The following is a 21,393-nucleotide window of genomic DNA, read 5'->3' on the forward strand; positions in this document are numbered from 1 at the left end:
ACATGAAGACAGGACAAATGCATTATCGCCCTACAGGTACAAACGTTATACCCTACAACGCTTATTTCAGTTGTTTATTTATGCAACGTCTGTTCATATAGAGCATGTGCATGACAGAAGCCTCTTGGGAAATCTTCTGAAACCTGAAAGCATCTCAAAATAAAAAAAGTAACCAGGCTGTGATAATGAACTGAGAAGGCTACATGGAATGCTAAACGTAAGTAAATTTGACCCCCTTAGTTCGATAATCTTGGTCATGAGAAAAACGGAAATGGGTCGGAACTGTGTTTAGGGCGAAGATCACCGTAGCCTATTGGAAATTTTCACCTGTCTGACTTTCACAATTTGAGATTTTCCTTAAATAGATATAAATAAAGGACACATTTCAATAGCATGTTCAGGTCAGTGTATTATAAAAATCTACATAAGAACATCATCTATGCCTTTGAATGTTTACTCTATAGCTAATAGCAGTTTTACCACTAAATATATAGCCTTATATTCCAATATTATTTACTATAGGTTCTGCTTACCTACTATGGGGTCTTCACGTAGCTAATAAGACACAAATCCATTGATAGAGTTTAAAATGTAAAGGCTGAATCTGGATCTGACAGCAAAGAAGTCTACATTTGACGCAGGCTAAATATAAACCACACAGGCCTATTGAAAAGATCTGCGGTGAACTGTTGAAAAGTAAGTAGCGAAATACAACTATGATACTATGTCCAAATGAGTCTAGATTGAAACTTGTTAAAATAATTGATTGCAAAGAATGTATAGACTTAACATATGTATGAAATGCTTGCAACAGTTTCCGAGTTGAGATCTAGACCACCTGAATAATCTCTGATAGAATGTGTATGTCTGAGGTGTCTATATAAGTAAAGAGCAGGCCGAAGCCATTATTTTGAAGTCTTGAAATCATGTATTTGCTTGCTTGTTCTGATGTCAAAACTATGAAGCTAAACGTTTGCTAAAACGTGATTATATCAACATATCACAGGTAATAATATCCACATATACACACATAATTATATACACACTACTACTGCAAAAAGCACGATCAATGTCAATTCTCAACACCCAGCCGTCAAAAGCGTTTGCCTTTAATTCAACATTTTTTTTGGTTTATAAATGAATCTTGATACACTAGGCCAAAATGGTATAGATGGGATACATACCTACTAGAGCGCTATTGTTTTTTGTTTCTGAAACGAACTTTTATTGTCTCTTTCTCCTATCCACTGTCGATGGCGTCCTCAACGTTCTTGTTTGATGAGACTTCGCTATCACAGTGTTAGTTTTATGTTGAGCTAGGAACTCAACTGCAGTCTTATTAACGACACGTTTATGAACAATCAAATGGTCCTCGTAAAAATTTATTGAAGGACATAAAAGCATGCACGGCCACTTGCTGAATGTAGACCGCATAGCGTATTGGAAACATGTTAAATAACCAGTTTCCTCCTATAACCTCTAAACAATTCTAACTTAGAAAAACAACTATAATATGCATTAGCGATCCAAACAAACTATTTTGCTGTCTATTTTGTTGGATAAATTAGGGCTACGTGGACTTTCAACAGGCTATATCACTCACCCAAGAAACAGGGACGACTTGCAAGCATGACTTTTGTAACACGAGTTCTGTCATATTAAACGTACTGATTAAGAATATGAAACCCTTTATGTTGCCTATCTAAGATTGTATAATCTATTTTGATACTGACCCATTAGGCCTACGCCCAGAGCGCAGGGAGAAGGAGAGATTAGGCTAGACAGAGATTGATTACACCAACAAATAGTACCTTCCATGATTTTGAGCACAACCAATGTTGGCAAGGTCTATAATATTACAAATGCTTTTAGAAATCCAATTTTATAGATAAGTTAAAATTGCAAAGATAGTATACGGTTGAATTTACCTCTGATGTCTCCGACAAGAAGACGGATATTCTAAAATCCCTTTCAAGTGCATTGGTATCCTTCCTATAACTCGCGCATTGATCCACTGTGCACTGTTTGTGGGGGTAAATATAATCACGTGTTGGTGAGGGAGCCAATAGCAGCTTGAGAAGCTTTGAGAAATAATTACCTGCCTTGATTGTTCTATGGGTAGATAAAAAAGTACACATACACTCCATATAATAATCGGATGCATGTAAAAGAGACGGGGAGCTTCGACATGTCGACCACGGGTCCCATAAGTAATTACTATGTGGATTCTTTGATCAACCATGAATCTGAGGATGTTCTTGCGGCACGATTCGCAGCTCCTGGTTCGCACCCCACCGGCCCTCGACCGTCGTCTCTTGTACCGGAGTGTGGAGACTATCCCTCCTGTAGCTTCGCCCCGAAACCACCCGTTTTTACTACCTCTTGGGCCCCTGTTCACACCCAGTCCTCAGTGGTGTACCATCCATACAGTCATCAACCTCATTTAGGCACAGACTCGAGGTATGTGCGGTCGTGGCTGGAGCCGATCTCCGCTGCCATGCCTTTCCATGGCTATCCAACGAATAGCAGACACTATGGACTGAAGCCCGATGCCTTCCAGGAGCACAGAGCCGGCGACTGCCTGAGCTCCAACGGACGCACCTATACGGAGTATCTGTACTGCCCATCCGCTGACATCCGAGAAAAGACACAGCAAAACATCCATTCTCCCGAGTCGGAGCTCCTGCCCTCCGGGAAGCATAAAGACGATAAGCCAGAACTAGATCCGAGTAAGTTCAAGCTTCTTTTACAACCGGCTATGGGGGTTGTTCGGCTGCAATTCTGGTTATTGCATTTGCTTAGATGTAGGCTTGCGTTTGTGATAAAAGAGATTATAGGTTGTTTCCATCTCCTTTCTGTCCTCAACTAAATGCCCTCAGCTCGGGACTAGCTCTAAAAACTATAAAGACAAAGTAGTGTAGGGCTATAAAACGAGAAGCGGGGTTATAAAATGCACTCTAAAACAACTCTGCTGTTAGGGAGGCTATGACTTTGGCTGGATACCGCAATACGTTCAACACTTACGCATAACAAGTGCCAAATTCATTTTACGCATACGAATTGGCAAACATTCCAAAAATGTTTTCTGTAACATTTATTTTTTTTAGTTTTGGCACTTAAATTGAGATACTTAGAATTAAATTGTGCTACTTCATATAGGCCTATCAAGTGTTATCCAGGTAACTGTATGTATAGGCTATACAGACATCTTACCATTTATTCGATTTTAGCGCTTAGACAGATATCTCAACTTGAAGAATGTTTGGGACATATTCGAGGACTTTCTCTACGGTCTTGTAAAGGCTTGAACCACGGCCCGTTTTATGGGCCTATAAAGTGAATAAGCGCATTGAGTATTTTACGACAGCATTTCTATTAACTTGGAAAGGAAGTACAATGCAGAAAAATCTTCTTAAACGTATATAGCAGCAATGCAAAACCACCAGAAACATAGGCACACTTAAGTTATACATGATGTATTACCATACGTTATTATGGTAGATTGTAAAACTAAATTGAGGCACTGACCTTTTCAATATGTATGTGCATTAGATTCTCTTCCTCTCTAAATGTTTCAAGTTTGATATTGCTGACTCAGCTTGACTTATGTTTTAAATATAATGTATTGATTTGCAGATAATCCAGTCGCTAACTGGATACACGCACGGTCAACAAGAAAGAAGAGATGCCCCTACACAAAATACCAGACTCTCGAACTCGAAAAGGAATTTTTGTTCAATATGTATCTTACCAGAGACCGCCGGTACGAGGTTGCCAGAGTCCTAAACTTAACAGAGCGCCAAGTTAAAATATGGTTCCAAAACCGGCGGATGAAGATGAAGAAAATGAATAAGGAAAAATCTGACAGCAAAGAACAGTAAATGTGGCCCAGCTGCAGTAGTAATGGACCGAATCAGACAACCATGCTAACCACTATTGACAACATGGACAACAAAGATAAACCAAAATAGACCATGTTCCTTTCACATTTGTCTGTGTCATCTATTTTGTATTAATCCGAAAATCTGTTTAATGCCGACTTTTTTGTGCACCTTACTTTGTTCATTTTTGAAAAATGTAAGGAAACTTCATCAGTAACTTAGAAGATTAATCGATTATTGGGATAGCATAGCCTACGTAACATACAAGAGCATTTTGGAGTATAGGTCGAAGTCTAATTAAGGAACTACCCAAGCCACAAGAAAGAAGATACTTGAAATCTTTTGAATTTCATCAGTCCATAATTTATGATGTCCCTGTGAATGTCTTTTTATGTTTATTTCTATTATATGTTGTGCAGGTGTTGCATTTTGAACAGAAACAGCACATCTGCTACCTGAAAAAGTCTGTCTTTTGTCTTTGTGATAACGTAGTTGTTGTTGTACACTATTATGTGCATCTCACGTTATTTTTGATTGTATAGTTTCATTTAGAGTGTAGTTATGGGCCCACTCAAATATATACAAACATAATCAGTCACCTGTGTTTTCTTACTTCTTTTCATTCAAGGTTTGTCAACTTTATAGACCTATCGTGTTGCAATGTAACCTATGTGAAAAAAGATTTCGACTTTGAGCTCCAGAGAGAAATTACTGTCCCAAATAGGGAAGATTGACAGCAAGCGGGAGTTTTCAGAATGCAACGAAAACTGCTGAGTGTTAATTAGGTCGCTAATACGTTGACACTTAGCAGTGATTGTTCATATTATGATGCCTAGAGAAGACACTTGTTACAAAGTAGCTCAATCATTCATGTTCCAGGTATGCACATGCAACACTGAATATTTCGACACTATTGACATTTATTGTCTATCATCAGCTTAGGTTTTAAAGCACACATTGCCCGCTAAAGAAAGTACCCACGTAGGCCTGCACTGGTGGTCTAATGTACACTAGGCCCAAAGCAGAATAAAGGTATACGCTATCAAATAAATCCAACAATAGACAGACATTGATTTAACCCAAAGTTGTGTGTTTGGCCATTATCAAATTGTCAAACTGTATTTTTCAGAATCACTTTGCTATAGCTCTTTCACTAAAACTTGTATTCAAGTCTACGTGTCTTTATTCTAAAAGTAGCCTATCAAAGATGGCTGTTTGTCAATGAATGTGTGTAAAATTGCCTAAATTCAAAGAACATGAATGAAATATCCATTTCCAATTGATATCACATTATTTTAACGTAGCCTAATTGAATGTCTGAAGCAAAACATAAACGTTTCTTCTTTAAACAAATTCCTATGTCTGGCATTTGTTTCCTGGGATCTGCCTAAATTGCCTTTTTGTGGTTGCAAACAATACGAACAGGATGCTATAATTTCAAAGACCAATCCAGTGCATTTCCGCAAGTTAGGGCAAAAACCTTGGGTTTACTGCCCTGTAGGAGGTTGTTTGTCTCAAATGCAGACGAACAAAGCAAACCCGACTAACCGGCTAGACGTCTGGGCTAAATTACTTTATGGTTTTAATGGACGCTGATGGTGGACTCGTTCAAAGGAAACTTCGTTCAAAGGGGACTAGTTTGACGGTTTGGCCCACTGCATATATGCCTACTCTAGTTGGCTATATGATGAAATTAAAGCTATTTAAAACAATTGCACATCGAATGTGTGTCACAGTCACACATCCACCGTTTGGTGCTTGAGCACTGTCACTTTCTCACTAGATTGTTAAGATTAATGGTGGGTTACGATTATTGTAAGGACTAAGTATGTATAATAAAATATACGGAATGTCGTTTAAAAATGAACAATCCTTAGATTGCAGATGAGGTACTGTAAAAGTATGGGGGAGGATGCATGTTAGTGACCTTCTTTGACACTAGATGACGCTGTTGATCCATATTTTGAACACGGGAGTAGCCTTGTCCACTGGCGATAGAGTGATCACTATATTCATTCACCAAGTCGTAAGGAAATGGGATGGAGGTTTCATGTACAAACATTGTTGACCTACATCGCGATACAAAGATGCTCTTGTTTTTGTCTTAGTTTAAAGGTTGTAGTAGACTATAGCTATATCGGTTCAATGTGTAATATCGAAATTGTCCTTTAAGCTACCTAAAACTTTTTCATCACAAATAATCTTGATCATTTAAGGCTTAGCTACTCCTTGAAAAACATTTAGGTCTTTAATGAAATTTGATGGATGCACATTACATCCACGTACCTTCCAATTGCAACACTACTTTAAGGAAAACAATTCAGTGTAATGTTAAACAATATGCCTACATAGTAGTAACAGTGGGTGTCCATAAAATAAGTGCAATTCTTAAGTAACAATTAACAAACAACAAAATTAAAGAGATATATTACAGAGAAACTCTGACAAATAAAAGTTTATTGATTCATAAAAGGACAGTAGTTACAGCTAGTAACAGTCACTGCAATAGTAATATTGGTTATAATTTAACAATTAAACATTTTATTACAACAATAGACATGAAGTGAACACCTTAAACAACAAAACATATTCCTAATAGTAGGCTAATAATAAATAATATTATTCTCATTAATAACAACAGCAAATGTTTAGTAGGCTTAATTAACAATGCATCTCATTATCAATATTACTTTGTTATTATTATAATAATTATTGTTACTAGTAGTCTACTCCTACAAATAGCTTAGAGGTTGTAAAGATATGCTAATGGTAATGATTCTTGGATAATTGAATTGGAATGACGGACAAGGAAGTGGTCTATAGAGTAATAGGATAAAGTGCACGGGCTACGTCTTCCGTGTTGTGGTAGCCTTAACCCCCTTTTTCTGCCTTAATATTTCGGTAAATCAGTCACTAAAATGTCTGTAATAGTGTCACAAATGTGCGGAGATATGTGCAACAATGATTTGCATATTTATAGAGTGAGACAAGTCTATAAATTTACTTTCTCTGCCTTTCATATTTTACGATGATGTTTCAAAATTGTCAGCAAACAAGCTGACAAACACCACAAAACCCACAGTGGCATACCGGGGAAAGACATATACAACTATAAACCCTCGTGAAATAAACATTGAGCCATCCATGTGTCTGCTGATCTAACTAGACGTCTAATGTAAAATTTTATTAACTCCTCGCGGCAGATTTACTACTTTTCCTCATAGGTTTAACAGGGTCAGAGGAGGCAGCATGTATTCACAGGTCGTGTTTATATTTGCTTGTGTCGGTGTTTCACAGCCGCTGTGGTGCAGTGTGTGAGGCACGGGCAAGGTTCCAAAGCTTTGTTAATGAGGATGACAGATTTGTTGTTGTTATTACGAAAGTTATCAACGTTATTACATTACATTGTTTCGCAGTGGCGTTTTGTTGTTTAATTCTTATTTAATTACTAGGTCTGATCTAATCTTAATATTTATCATTGTTATTTGGATGTAGTTGCACAAAAATATTTTGCTTTGTTTGACCTAATTGGCATTGACTATAGGCCTAGTAGCCTTATCTTTTGCGCCATTCATAAACTCATCGAATATAGAGGACTGGAGAACTGAACATGTTTGCTTTTGATAGGTACGATCAAATGTGTTGCATACGCTGTCAGTGCACAAGACTGGTTACAGCAAAGCATTTTTTATGCAGTTTATTTTCACTTGATAGTCGCGCTTAGCATACCTCTCGTTAATGGATTGATATAGGCTAGTGCAGGTTTTCACAAGGTGTATGACTATCCGCTCATGGAGGGAAGAAGGGAGGGGGATGTTGGGAGGAGGGGGGGTTGTGGTGGGGGTGGTTGGTTGGGAAGCTAAAAAAAGCGAAAAGAGAAGCGTTTGTTACTGTCGGTGGAGCTAGCCAGCTTGAACCCTAACACGCATCCAAAGCACACGCCATGCGCCGGGTTTGAATACGAAAAAACGATATAAGACAGGAGATATTGAGAGAAATTCGATGAGAGGAGCGTGTAAGCAAGAGGGAGCTGCCTTAGATTGTCCAAAGGGGCAGCGTTTCTCAATCTAGTTCCGGTGTGTCTGTGCTGTGTGCGAGTTGGGACCCACACAAAAGACTGCCACCATCCTAAAGGGGGATATTCTACCGCGAGAGACCTGTCTGCTTAATGCAAACTAATCATGAGCTCCTATTTTGTTAACCCCCTTTTTTCCAAGTACAAAGGTACCGAATCGCTAGAGCCAACTTACTACGACTGCAGGTTTCCACAAAGCGTTGCCCGTAGCCACACGCTGGTGTACGGACCCGGGGCAGCAGCGCCTGGCTTTCAACACCCATCTCATCACGTCCAGGACTTTTTCCATCACGGAACCACGGGAATCTCCAATCCTGGATATCAACAGAACCCCTGCGCTTTGGCTTGCCATGGAGACGCAACAAAATTTTATGGATACGAAGCCCTTCCACGGCAACCACTTTATGGTACCCAGCAAGAGGCAAGCCTCGCGCAATACCCAGACTGTAAATCCAACAGCTCTAACCCCGGAGAAGGACAAGGCCACTTAAATCAAAACTCCTCTCCCAGTCTAATGTTTCCTTGGATGAGACCCCACGGTTAGCATCATTTTGTGTTCCTTTTCCACGTTGTGTGTGCGCTTTTCTGTGTTGGTGTGTAAATGCGTGTGTACGTCTACTTGCGCGCGTGTTTATTTGAGTTTGTCTACCTGTGTGAGAAAGTGAAATAGGTAAGTGACTTGGGTTTACAGTCTTTATAGCACTATAAAATAAACGTGTTAGGGTTTTGAACGTATGTCACAGTTGGTCTCTGCAACACAAAAGCTTGAAATGTTCCCTTCGAAAATGTAGCCTATGTTGCTCTTTGGTTTTCTTTGGAATAGCAGTATATTTTAACAGAAATATGTAATGAAACGTTATGAAATGAGAAGGTGTCAAATCTGACAAAAGACAGATTTGGATACTTGACAGCCACACAGAGCCTCCCGCATCAACTGGAAAGTTAGCATAGGCCCAAAGATTCCATGACCAAGTCACAGACATCTTGCCTGATGATAATGGACATTGTAAAACTGTAGTAAAACCTATTGTTTAATATTAAGCCTGTACGTGTATGGCAACATCATCTGCTGACTTGACATCTTCTTACTGATGGCTAAAATAGAGATCGCTAAGCTGTATTTTAAATCTAGAAGGACTTTTCACGTTAAGGCTCTTACCTCCACACACAAACAAACACACACACACACACACACTCACACACGCTGGCACCTACGCACACACACTCCTCGTGTGTGTTTGTATGATTTCATGATTGAAAGTCCTTCTTAACACTCAAATTGTAGTTGTTTATGCCAAATTATATGATAGCCCTTGCCATTGAGATGTCAGAATGTTGTTTATGAAATAGGAATACAACTAACTTTAAATTAGATTTGAATTAGGCCTCCTAATGGAGTATTTAGTTTGGTCCTATGCCACTAGCAAAATTTCGACGATTGTTTATAGGTTTATTTAGGCCTAACATGAGAAGTGTCAGAAAAGCAACATTTTATCACAGGAACAAAGAACCCCACATTAATCAGTATTATTGTTCAACAACCTGTAAACACATGAATATTGTGTTTTAAAGCAAGACATCACACAGAATAAAACTATATCAAAGACATATATATATATATTTGCATGTTAGAAACATAATAAATGTTTCGTCCTGTTATCATTCACCACACTTTTTTTAATCTCATGAATGGCGGAAGACATTGTCACGTGATTGGATTATGAATTGTTTACGCGGTATTATTACAATTACTCGCCTTAGGAAACTGCATACAAAACATCTAGTGATATTCTAAAATAAAACTTCTTATGTCTTTAAAGCCCCAGGGAGACGCAATGGACGGCAAACCTACAGTCGCTACCAAACTCTTGAATTGGAGAAGGAGTTTCTCTTCAACCCTTACCTTACACGCAAGCGACGGATTGAAGTGTCCCATGCCTTGAGTCTAACCGAAAGGCAGGTAAAGATTTGGTTTCAAAATCGGCGAATGAAGTGGAAAAAGGAGAACAACAAAGACAAGTTTCCGGGGCAGAGAGGAGAGGTCGAAGCCGAGGCCGAAGAAGAGGGCAACGAGGACGGTGAAATAGAAGAAACGGAAGAGAAAGAAGCGGAAGAGAAAGAAGAGACCAAGGAGTGATTTTATGGTCTTTTATGGTTATATGGCTGAACAAGAGAAAAAGAGTTTCCATACAAATGATGAGCAAGAAAGAGGCAAAGAGTCAACTTTATGACCACAATTTTACTTAGTCGAGAGGAGAGAGAATCCCACATATGTGGTTGTTATATAGCCTATAGGCAAATTTTCCTTTAGTTAACTGGCAATTTGGTAGGTGAAATGCATTTAGATTTCATATTCTTTAGGGTCATAGTTCTACTTAGGTAGGCTTTGGCATCCTGTAGGTCATTAAACTGCTATTTGGTTAGGCTACGCATGTTAAACGGTTCTGGCTACTCTTAAAATATCTCATGTTTAATCAACTTCCAATCCCAACGTCCAAAAACACTGCAAAAGGAATTCGATTTGACCAACACCTACCTATCTTGTACATATAGACAATTTATATTAAATGACATAAACGTCTTTGCAAAACAGCTGGTTTCAAAACCATAAATATAGGTCTAACTTAGGCTACGAGTAGAACATGTTCAGCGTCATCACAAGAGCGTCATAGGAAAATCCAATTGACAAACAATGCCCATGTAAAGCGCGTATAATGCTCAATTAATCTGATTTCATTTTAATTTGTTGTGAAGGCTAAGAGAAGGAATCTTACGTCCTATTTTGCTAGGATTACCAGGGAAATGCAATCGTTTGAAATCCTTTGATGCTACCTAAACCTTGGGAGTTTGCAATAGAGATTTCTAAATACAGAGATTTCATATGTTCTTGTTATAGGCTATAGTATTAATCCAACATTGTATTGTTAAATTATGTTTTATTTACCCATACAGTATACATTTATTGAAGACAATGTTTAGTCTTTGAAAGACAATTGGCTCAAAGCCTCGCAACAAATTTGGAGATTGTACCGCAGTACTACCTAATAAACAGAGCATTGCCCTTAGTTGCCCATTCCATTCTAATGGCACCGCTTTGTTTTCATTGAAACATATTTCCCCAACGACTAAAACTGCCTATAAAAAACGCACATTACTGTGTATATAATACCTGCTACAATTACAATGATTTTCAAGTAAAAAGTTTTATTTTAACGTGTTGGTGATATAGCATAGACTAGTTGTTTTTTGCACTGAATATAATCTTTATGTAAGTCTTGTTATTTCGATGTTACCCGTATGCTTGTTTGCTGATATTTCTCATGTGAACGACGGAATTGTGTGTCCACGCCATTGTTGTTGATGAAAAATTATGAATAAACAAGATGGCTCACTATATGTGTGATTAAATATTTAGTAAACGTGCCATACTGACAAAATACAGCATTTTAAAGTGTAATCAACATGGAATATTGCTTTGATTTAGTTTCTTAAGACATTCACTTCATTAAGACACACAGAGGTGACAAGTTGAAAATAGGCCTACACATTGGCCGGGTTTCACAGATTCGTTAAGAAGCTCTTAATGCTAAGCGCTTCTTAGGAGCGTTCTAAGAGCGTTCTAGAGCGTTCTTAGAACGCTCTTAAGAAGCTCTCATCGTTAAGAGCTTCTTAACGAATCTAGGAAACCCGGCCATTATTGGTATAATCCAAGGAGACTCACCCATGCATTGGCATATGAATGTGACAATATACTGAGGGAGGCAGGTAAATACCCTACTACCAAACAACTCTATAACTTCTATGAACTAGACCACGGTGCTTTAGTCATTGAGGATGGTCAACGCTATGGTGGACACAAAAGGGTGCGCTGCAAACGTTTTAGTTGGAAACTCTCAAGATAACATTGGTCGTAACAAGCAATCCGATGTAATGGCACGAAGACCATATTTGGTTTGAAATTGGGGCCTGCCCATTTCAAATTTCCTCCCGTAGAGCCAACTCTGCTATCACAAAACTATGGGTATAGCCTGTGTTGTACAGATCTAACATAAGACCCATAAAACAATTGCACAGAATAATTTGCTAGAAGATTCATAATTTTTCATCACGTTGCTTTCGTTCCGCTCTTTTTGAAATTTTGGTTGACTTATTTAGACTATGTTCCTTCTCTCAATAGGCTATCACTGAGCAGCAAGTTATTCCATCGGGATAGCATCACGGTTTTAAGAGTTTGAAAATATATATTTCAGTTAAACATTGTTGTTGAACAGATTTACACTTTTTCAGAAAATACAGAATTAACCCAATAGACTTGACAAACGAATAAAGCTGACTTTATATGTGATCGTGAAATGGGGATGCTATTCTGTGAAGGGAACCTAACCCGCCAGAAGAACAAAAAGCAAAAATAAGAAACTGACTCGTTTTTTTTTCTCTGACTTTTCTGACTAGTTTTGAACTTGTGTGGGCGCTCAAATCAGTGCAAAGATTGTCATTCGAAATAGGCTTGCTCATATATTAACTTAGCCAAGGCCAATTTGTTTCCTCAATGCAACTTGTTCCTTTGCTAACATACTTTGTTGCTTTTCGGCAACTAACTGGAAGTTTCACAGCGAGAAACATTGTCCTAACACAGCTATTGTATTGGAGTTGACATCCCCAATAAGGTTAAGTATACCTGCAGTAAACTTTATTGGTGGTGTAAAGCCTTCTTATCCGGAAACATAGTGTTACTCTTTTCATATGTGCAAAGTCGGCTCATTGCACGGCTGGCATGGACATGCCACATCTTACCTCGGTGTATGTGTAGGTCTTATTAGTCTCCTTTACGAATTTTACATTTGAAGCAGTTTCCATGTAGGCTTATCCCTGAGAGTCAATGAAAGCCGAGAAGATGTTTTTACGGGTTGGTAACAACGTTAAAACTATGCTAATTTAGGGTTTTAAAGTTGAATGTTTTATTGACATATTAAAGCCATAGACCTACTATCACAGACCACTCTTGGACAAACTTTGACATTTTGTGCATTTTCTTTTTTTAAGAGGCAGGCTAAGATATAGGATTCGCTTATTGTTTCGGCTGCAGCCTATAGCTGAAACTATATTGAAATGGTCTTTTAGATTTTACAAAGAAGATTCAGGATAAATATAAGTAATTTTCAAATAAATAAATTAAAACAATGTATAGTAGCTATTTGTCTAATATCCATGTGTGGAATATAGCCGAATTTCCTAAACGTTGTGAACGCATGTAACTGCCTGCACTGAATTTGAGCTTCACGTATTTGCATATGATCCGATAACTGAACAATAATACTGTGGGCTAGACGGTGATAATTTGAGGGATCTTTACAATCTTATCGCTAGTTAGGCCTATGGCTAGGTCATGCCCAGCGCGTGCATGTAGTCTACTCATAAGCTACGGGCTTCTACATAAACCGTTTTCTATTGCATGATATGTTGAGATGATATGTTGAGATTTGCACACAAATGCTTTTACAATCATTTGCTAATGCATTTAAAAGATCACTTTGTTACTGGTCAGGTTATTTAAAGGTGTTCCATGATCAAGGGCATTTAAGTTTATTTATAATGAAGTAGGGACTATACGTAGGCTAGACCTGAATATGTAATTGAGTTAGCAGTGACATATGTGATGCAAGTGAAATTAAAGTGTAAAGGGAAAAATGATCAGAGTGAATAATAATGTTGACCTTTGTGTGCGTATGTAGGCCATGTGTGTCTTCATCTCATCAATATCACGATGTTGGTACATAAGAGTGGCAAAACTAAACTTTTCTATATGAAATATTGAATGTGTTTAGGATCGAACAGGTGTATATTTTCCACATTTGAAAGATAAAAAGTATTCGTACAACTTTGAAAAGTAATTGCATTGTCAGCTACATTGTGGTCTTCAGAAGAAAAGCTAAAACGAAAGAGATGGGAGCAAACATTCCTAGTTAAAGGGAGAAATTTACAGCTGAGTAATAAAAGTTTACGACTGAATCCATTCTGGGATTGGTTGCAACAAGCCACGTGGCACAGGCTCCATGAACATGAACTTTATGGTGTTGTCTATTATGTGGACCTAACGCTATACCAGCAGCAGTCTCTGCTGTCGCACAGAACTTCCATTTTCTTTTTTTTGTTCTTTTATTCTCAACTTGATATCGTATCTTTGAGGTTTGAACCGTCAATTCAACACGACTGTGATACATTCCGCGTCTCCGGCGTCCTCTTGACTAACCGTCAGAAATGGCATCTCGTCAGTCGCCGCCTTCACCAGCTCCAGCTACCCTATGGGATAGGATAACATGGGTAAAAGGAGATCGCAGAGCTGTGGAAATGAACCGCATTTTGAAACTCAGAACGATCTGTGTTTTAAGGATATGAAATGAGACAGCTTTCCTTTCGCCTTTGCGCCATGCTATGAGTTGCTGGTCCAGACTTGCGTCGTCACTACAATCAAGGAAACACAGACAACGGGTAAGAAAACTGCGATATTTTATCATCATGTTCTTAAAGGTTACGTGAAATTGAGATTATATACGTCACAGAATGTCCCGATGTGTAGTTTTTAAGACAGTGAACAGCGAGAACATGTATGCACAAAATACAACACTGATACCCCCGTGTTGGCTATTCGTGACCTGACCTGTAGGGTGAATTTCATCCCAGATTCTTCACCTGTTAGGTGATACAAAAAAAGCGCTAGGCGATTGCCTCTCGTCGAATCCCTGAGAAACAGGAACTACATCATATATTTGATTAGCCCTAAAAAATTTTCTTCTTTGGTCCATATAAATAAGTTGATGATTGGCTACCTGTGTAGTTTAACCAAGTGTGTGAGCAGCGCAAATTAGGCCATCTGTTTTGATCTTCCAATTACGTCTTAATGATAAATTGTTAACAAAAACAGAAGAACATATTAAATACCCTGATTTAATTTAATGTATGTTACTTGAAACCTTTACCTTAATATTATGTTCGTGCTGAGAACACACTCACTCTCAAAACATACACACACGCGCACACATACACGCGCACGCAGTTTGCTGCAGTGCCCCCTTGTGCTCATATCTGAAGCGAGGGTGAGTGTGAAGGGTGAGGGTGTGTGCGGAGAAGGCCCTGTTTTTCTGTTAGCCAAGCCCTATAGCCTGTTGCTAAACTAATATTGAAATTCCAAAACATTTACTTTTGACAAACAAGGGGTCATATCAAAATCCATGACTGTAAATAATGTGCACGTTAAATGGTGACAGTGACCCTCCTCTCGATATTGGGTCATATTGAAATGCAGAATAGTCAGATAGCCCATGTGAAATTAAAAGATTGATTTTAAAAAGACATTCCCAAATACACTGACATGATCAAACCCGTATAAAGCTTAGTTTGACATAGATTATGCATGTTTGTGTCTGTGACTCAACATGGTTGTTATCATTCCCACTATCATCATTGCCAGGTGCATCATGACAAATCTTAAGTGATATAATTGTTTTTCTAAAAGAATTAGACGCCTTATGGATTTATTTCACGCGCTGCGTGCGCATGTGCGTGCGTGAACGCGCAAAGGCTATTGCCTGCCTTTGTGTGGGTGCTTCTGTGAACGTGTTTTGTGTGTATTCCTTTGTATGTTACGAGGCCTACGTTTGTGTATTTGCTACTGATTTGTTTTGACTGAACAGATCAAACATAATGCAATAGGGCCATGTATTAATATTGTTGCAACCCAATATGAAACATGTACGGTGCTTTCTATCACATTGCTAAAATACAAGGGTATTGGAACAAGATCGCTGATACTTGAATACAAATATTAAACATATCTTTGTAAAACATATTCTTCTAAAAATAGACACAGGGCGCAAGGTTTGGGGCCTTCTTACCCTGATATATTAAGCCTGTGAGGGCGAAAGAGAGAACGAGATCAGATAGGGTAGTATGTGATTCTCATGATAAGTTACGCGCATGAACAATGATTATGTTGTGGCCCATTTTCAAACGCCTTTTTGAAACACAGTGCGGCCTTTACATTGTTGGCATCAAAATTAAAGGTGGCTATGGGGCAAAATTCCATTGTACATTCATATATCTTCATTATATGAAGGCCTTTTAGAAACCTAATCTACAATGTTTTAACAAGGCATTTGTTCTGATGGACACTTTTTACGATGTGTTTAACGACGTGTGCTCTTTGGCAACAGCCTACAGAATGTATAACGAGCAGGCTCACATCCGGGCATTCATTTTGCCTGTTCAAATAGTATACACTTTGTCCATGGTTTCACGTTATCCATTGCAATTACCGTGCATATTGGGGTATATTCATTTAATTGAATACCAAAAAGAACATAGTCTTACTATGCTTTGATTTTTTAATCAATTCAATAATGAAACATTACAACCATCATAAGCTTTGATGTTGGGATGTTTGAATGGTTACGGAAAGTCCGTCATAAGAAGACAAAAAAGGAAGGAAAACCAAAGAGTTCGTGTTATGGAAAACGAGAGGTTTACCATTATTAGTTAGAACTTGCCATTGTAAAAACAGTAATAACAAAATTCATCATCCATGGCTTTGTACACAATCTTTATTGTAATATTTATATATTTAAGATGTGCTTTTATTGTCATGTTTCCGATGTCTGTTTGGATTTGGAAAGGGATTTAGGCCTGCTGCACATTTGGGTTTTTAGAGAGCTGGCTACGGGACTAAAAGCCAAATGGACCATTTCCTGTCTGACTCAAAAGCTGAGAGCATGTGATCTGGCTCAAGGGCTGCAATAAAACACTAAAAGCTGAAGCCCTTTCTTCTATACATTGGTAGACTTTCAATGTTGGCATACACTGCATTTACTCCCAAGATTGGTCGGTTAAAGATCAACAGCTGCTATTGCAAAATATACGTAATTTTGTCTAATAGAAACCATCATAGAGCATGCCCGTCTAATATGTTTTGTTGCCATGCCACACTCTCCATATATGATTTCACTCATCCTTTCAGGTTGACAACACGCTGATGTAAATAATGGTAGGTTATGGATATCGGCTAGGCTACAGTAGCTAAACTGGTGATACTCATTTAGAAAGACACAAGCCTAGTTTAAGTAAAATATGTCCAAATAGAGTTTTGTTGTGTAATGGTGTTATTTATCGTATTACAAGTGGACAATCGCTATCTACAGATTAAATGCATTCAGCCTATGCACCATTAGAGAACTATATCAAATGAAAGAGTAGTCGAATTTAAGAGATGGGTCGTATTTAATAAAATGTCTTCCATCTGAACTACAGATAATTCAGGTTCTATGCATTGTATGTGAGTGGCCTGAAAATAGGCTATGCTATATTATTGGCCTCAAGAGATGGGCCATACGGATGTCACATAGGAACGGCAGTCCACAGACTGGAAGACTTTATTACACCAGCTACTTCCTCCTCTCAGTTTTTTTCTTTTTATTGCCTATTTAGAGTCTAAAAGAGCCCAAACGCATCTCCATCTACAAATGTTTAGGGAAAGTTAGTGCGTGCTTGAAATTCTACAAAGTCTTCAAATGAGGTATGTAAATACAGCCTTTACACTGTAGCTAGGGTTAATCAAAAACGAAACGCTGGGTATAATGACATAAAGGCGTAATGCCAGTCCGCAAATTTCACGTGGCTCACATAGAAATATAGCCTACTAATAAGGTATAAAGTATTACATCCAACACTTATGTTATTGTTGTTGTACGCTATGTTAATTAATTTGGCTACTTGTATTTTAAAACAAGTGACCTATTAATCAAATTGTGTGATTTCTATGTAAAGTGTTTAAATATTATAGTTTCATACATTGTTTGGCGACAAAGTTTGTTTTAGTGTTTAGAATAAATATCTGAACAAACATATAGGCAAATTTAATCTACATGTAGGATCTGTACATCTCGAACATGTGGAGACAAATTCGAGTATGTGCAGGTGTAGGTACTTTAAAGTAAAAGCTGGTGAATTGTGGCCTAAAGCTAAAATAAAAAATAAAAAATGGTGGTAAAGTAGCTTACTTGTTGCACGGGTTGAGAGGTTGCACAGTATAGAACAAATTCTCTCAAAGGTCCACAATAATTTGTGGATAGCTCAAAATGTAGCATAATTTTTGCTCATCAAATACGTCAGTGACGTAGACCGATCTCACCTGTAGTTGGATCACTATTTTTGGCTCATTATTTGCTTAGGCCAAGGTTAGCGTGTCACATAACGAAAATAAAATATCTTAACTGGTTTTGTGATCAGCTAGAGCATATTAGACTAAAACAGTTTGATTAAAACGTTTCGTAATGTGATCCTTATTTTAAATCATTCAGATTGTGTCTTTGTAGCCAGGGAAAGTAATTCCTTGTTCCTGTTCTCATCAAGAACAACAAGGAATGATATGCTCGTGACTAATGCACTTTTCACTTTTCAAAAGATGACTGAAACAACTCATGTACCGAATAACAAACTCGGCACCTTTTGGTAGACTTGTGGACTTCAACAAAGACTTTCATTTCAGGAGCCTGTGAATGTTCAGATTGTGGCCAGGGCCATGCGCATAGTTTGCCATGGTTGTTGGTGAGCTGGGGGACGTCTGTGGTTTTATTGCCCACACAGACTAGACCCTAAACGCATTCTTACCACCTCTACCCTCCCCCATGCTGTTCAACGCATAACACGATAATTACCCACGTCATGTTATGCTCTGAATATAAGATGTAAAACATTAGAATAATCTCAGTAATGTAGTCTGAATTTGCAATGAATAATCCATCACAAAACTAACATCCCGTAAATGTACTGGATCAAGGATCAGTCTTTGTAAGAAATACATCGCTCATAAAGTCAAATCAAGATTTGTTCAAATGTTCTCTTTCGCTCTCTCTCTCTCTCTCTCTCTCTCTCTCTCTGTCTCTCTCTGTCTCTCACACACACACACACAAACACACACACACACACACGCACACACATTCCAAAACACATTGCGTTCAACGTCTCAGGTAAGGTAATGAATGGATGTTAACAGTTTTGTCAAATCTGGTGAAACATGTTTTGTGGTGAAACATAGGAATTAAGGTTTCTCCACAACACTTTACAAACATTTCAGATATATGCTGAGCATTTATGTAGGCTACTCGTGGGTGTATATCATAGTTGACAGTATATGTACACTATTTGGTTCGCTCCCGTTCCTTCTCTGCATGTCGAACTTACATGCTGCATTGTAGCTGCATTTTAGCACTAATGGTTAGCTAGGAACAAACGTTACACTTTCTTCTCAACTCCTTGCTCTCAATTGGTGGAAAACGGTCAGCTGACATTGTCATATTGTCTCTCTCGGAGCCAAGCCTCGGCTATAACACTCGGGATTGTGCCTCTTAACAGGAGATTGGAAATTAATAATATTGAAACCTCGAAATACGTAAATAAAAAGAGTGTTAGCAGCAAGGGTAAAGAAGTATTTTATTTTGAATAGCGCAAAAAGTGAATTGAGGGACCTGGCAAAAGGGACTGAAATTATAGAAAATAACTGGCATAGTTTTTTGGGGGGGGTTTACGGGCGAGGTATGAATTCGTATTTTGCAAACCCGTCGCTTTCGTGCCATTTATCTGCTGGTCAAGACGTTTTGCCGAATGTTCCCTTAAATTCCACCACTTATGACACAGTCAGACACTTTCCGTCGTACGGTGCAGCTGTGACCCAGAATCGGATATACGCACCGTTCTATTCTCCTCAAGACAATGTGGTTTTTGGGACGAGCAGAGCACCATATGAATATGGATCAAATGTTTTTCTTCAAGAAAAAGATGTGCTCCCCAGTTGCAGACAAACAAGTATGGCACTCAATACACAAAGCCACATTTCTCCAGAGTACAGCTTGGATCAAGCAAGAACAGGAACACAAGAGCAGAAAGCCAACGTCCAAATCTACCCTTGGATGCAGCGAATGAACTCTCACAGTGGTGAGTTTTACTACGACAAATAAATTAACGAAATGGGTCGGTTTTACAACAACATAGTAAGTTACTTTTTATGGCCCCATAAACCATCACGGAACCACTTCGTCTTGTAGAAAGGTCTTTCATGTGCGGACAAACTAATGTTGGTTTATTTTGTAACAATTGCCTTACAAAGTAGCCTAAGCATAAACTTCATTTTTATAGCCTACACTAAACCCGATGCATTGGCATATCATACAGGCCTATTTGATATGTATCAGTTCGGTCTGTTTCTGGGATCTAGTAGGGATCACAATATGAATGTATCTGAATCAATATACGTGCTTGTACTCTTTAGCTTATATTCTTTGACCTATTTTTACATTTAGAATGATGACTAAAAAACACTTAAACATCACCTTTGTGGAATTCCTTCATCCTCTCCACCTTTATGTTGATACCTGTGTACTATTGGAGAGTTGTATATGCTATATGGGGGAATTATTATGTCTTATGTTTTCTCCGTACAGGAGTCGGGTATGGATCAGACAGACGCAGAGGACGTCAAATTTACTCTCGATACCAAACACTAGAGCTCGAGAAGGAATTCCATTTCAATCGCTATCTGACCAGACGCCGACGTATAGAAATTGCAAATGCTCTTTGTTTAACAGAACGTCAAATAAAAATCTGGTTCCAGAACCGCCGTATGAAATGGAAAAAGGAGAGCAATCTCACTTCGACTGTGACGGGAAGTGAGTCGACAGCAGCATCAGTGGAGGAGCAACGCAGTGGTGCAGAAGAAGAGAAAGACGATGAAAAGAAGAAAGATTGAATTACATTTACAGCACGGAATCCAACGTTACTACCTATAGTTCCAAGGACCAGAGACTTAATTGCATGATATAGGCAACTATGCAGCTTGTACTTCTCTTTCAGACACAAGCTTCAAGAGTTTTACAACCAGCAGAAACCTCCAGATTATTTGGGGGGAAATAAGGAATTTTGACTCCTTAGAGTGTCGGCGTAAAACTACCTACTTTGTTAGAAAGTGTCCTGTTATGCTACATGTGTTGTGAAATGAGAAGTTCTGATTTCAACATAAAACGTGTTCCTATTCACAAAACGTTCACGAAATATTAACTTAATCACAGTGTTAATTAAGACCATCCAGTGAAAATGAAGGGCGTGACGGATACACACCTACTTTAGGTTCGTACCGCATCAAGTGTATATGGCTTGTGCTATCCTGCAAAGCTGCAGGGATACTATATGTGTATATATTCATTGTCAGTTGTTTGAAGACATATGTGCATTCTGCTGCTTTGATAGAAGCTCTTACAACTGTACACAAAGATATTTTAGATCATCTGATTCCAGACTAAAGGAAGAGTGATAAACAATTTTGTTTCGTGTTTGAAGTCTTGTTTTGTCATTATTGTGAATCATGAAATAAAATGTTTTCAAAGATCTCTTTCG

The 21,393-nt window shown here is 38.3% G+C and overlaps 4 protein-coding genes across 7 annotated transcripts in view; all 4 read left to right on the forward strand.

The window, feature by feature from the left end:
* LOC146251767 (uncharacterized) overlaps positions 1–21,393 on the forward strand; it is a 49,046-nt gene that overhangs the window by 4,756 nt on the left and 22,897 nt on the right. For 2 of the 4 annotated variants that reach the window (XM_084680610.1, XM_084680608.1), the window contains exon 1: positions 14,000–14,445. The exons of 1 other annotated variant lie outside the window; for it this stretch is intronic. The gene's annotated coding sequence lies outside the window, so the exon portion shown is untranslated. Of the gene's footprint in view, positions 1–13,999; positions 14,446–21,393 lie in introns of those variants that run through there. One more of the 4 variants, XR_014732103.1, reaches the window with a different exon arrangement.
* Positions 1,997–5,234, forward strand: hoxc9a (homeobox C9a). Its single transcript, XM_084680585.1, has 2 exons — positions 1,997–2,729; positions 3,637–5,234. Exons 1-2 carry the CDS (start codon positions 2,159–2,161, stop codon positions 3,879–3,881), a joined length of 816 nt encoding a protein of 271 aa, XP_084536711.1. The 5' UTR covers positions 1,997–2,158; the 3' UTR covers positions 3,882–5,234.
* Positions 7,782–11,350, forward strand: hoxc8a (homeobox C8a). Its single transcript, XM_084680494.1, has 2 exons — positions 7,782–8,495; positions 9,777–11,350. The coding sequence occupies exons 1-2, from the start codon at positions 8,063–8,065 to the stop codon at positions 10,091–10,093; spliced, it is 750 nt and encodes a 249-aa protein (XP_084536620.1). The 5' UTR covers positions 7,782–8,062; the 3' UTR covers positions 10,094–11,350.
* hoxc6a (homeobox C6a) lies at positions 17,766–21,384 on the forward strand. The gene is made up of 2 exons (XM_084680613.1): positions 17,766–19,938; positions 20,445–21,384. The coding sequence occupies exons 1-2, from the start codon at positions 19,542–19,544 to the stop codon at positions 20,747–20,749; spliced, it is 702 nt and encodes a 233-aa protein (XP_084536739.1). The 5' UTR covers positions 17,766–19,541; the 3' UTR covers positions 20,750–21,384.

The sequence above is a fragment of the Hypomesus nipponensis genome, chromosome 18, assembly GCF_054491055.1.
Source record: "Hypomesus nipponensis isolate SF chromosome 18, ASM5449105v1, whole genome shotgun sequence".
NCBI lineage: Eukaryota > Metazoa > Chordata > Actinopteri > Osmeriformes > Osmeridae > Hypomesus > Hypomesus nipponensis.

Excerpts from the sequence above, each read along its gene's own strand:
- hoxc9a (XM_084680585.1), top strand. The coding sequence starts at position 2,159 with ATGCATGTAAAAGAGACGGGGAGCTTCGACATGTCGACCACGGGTCCC. Across the intron at positions 2,730-3,636 it reads TAAGCCAGAACTAGATCCGA|ATAATCCAGTCGCTAACTGG; the intron begins GTAAGTTCAAGC and ends ATTGATTTGCAG.
- hoxc8a (XM_084680494.1), top strand. The coding sequence starts at position 8,063 with ATGAGCTCCTATTTTGTTAACCCCCTTTTTTCCAAGTACAAAGGTACC. Across the intron at positions 8,496-9,776 it reads TCCTTGGATGAGACCCCACG|CCCCAGGGAGACGCAATGGA; the intron begins GTTAGCATCATT and ends ATGTCTTTAAAG.
- hoxc6a (XM_084680613.1), top strand. The coding sequence starts at position 19,542 with ATGAATTCGTATTTTGCAAACCCGTCGCTTTCGTGCCATTTATCTGCT. Across the intron at positions 19,939-20,444 it reads GCGAATGAACTCTCACAGTG|GAGTCGGGTATGGATCAGAC; the intron begins GTGAGTTTTACT and ends TTCTCCGTACAG.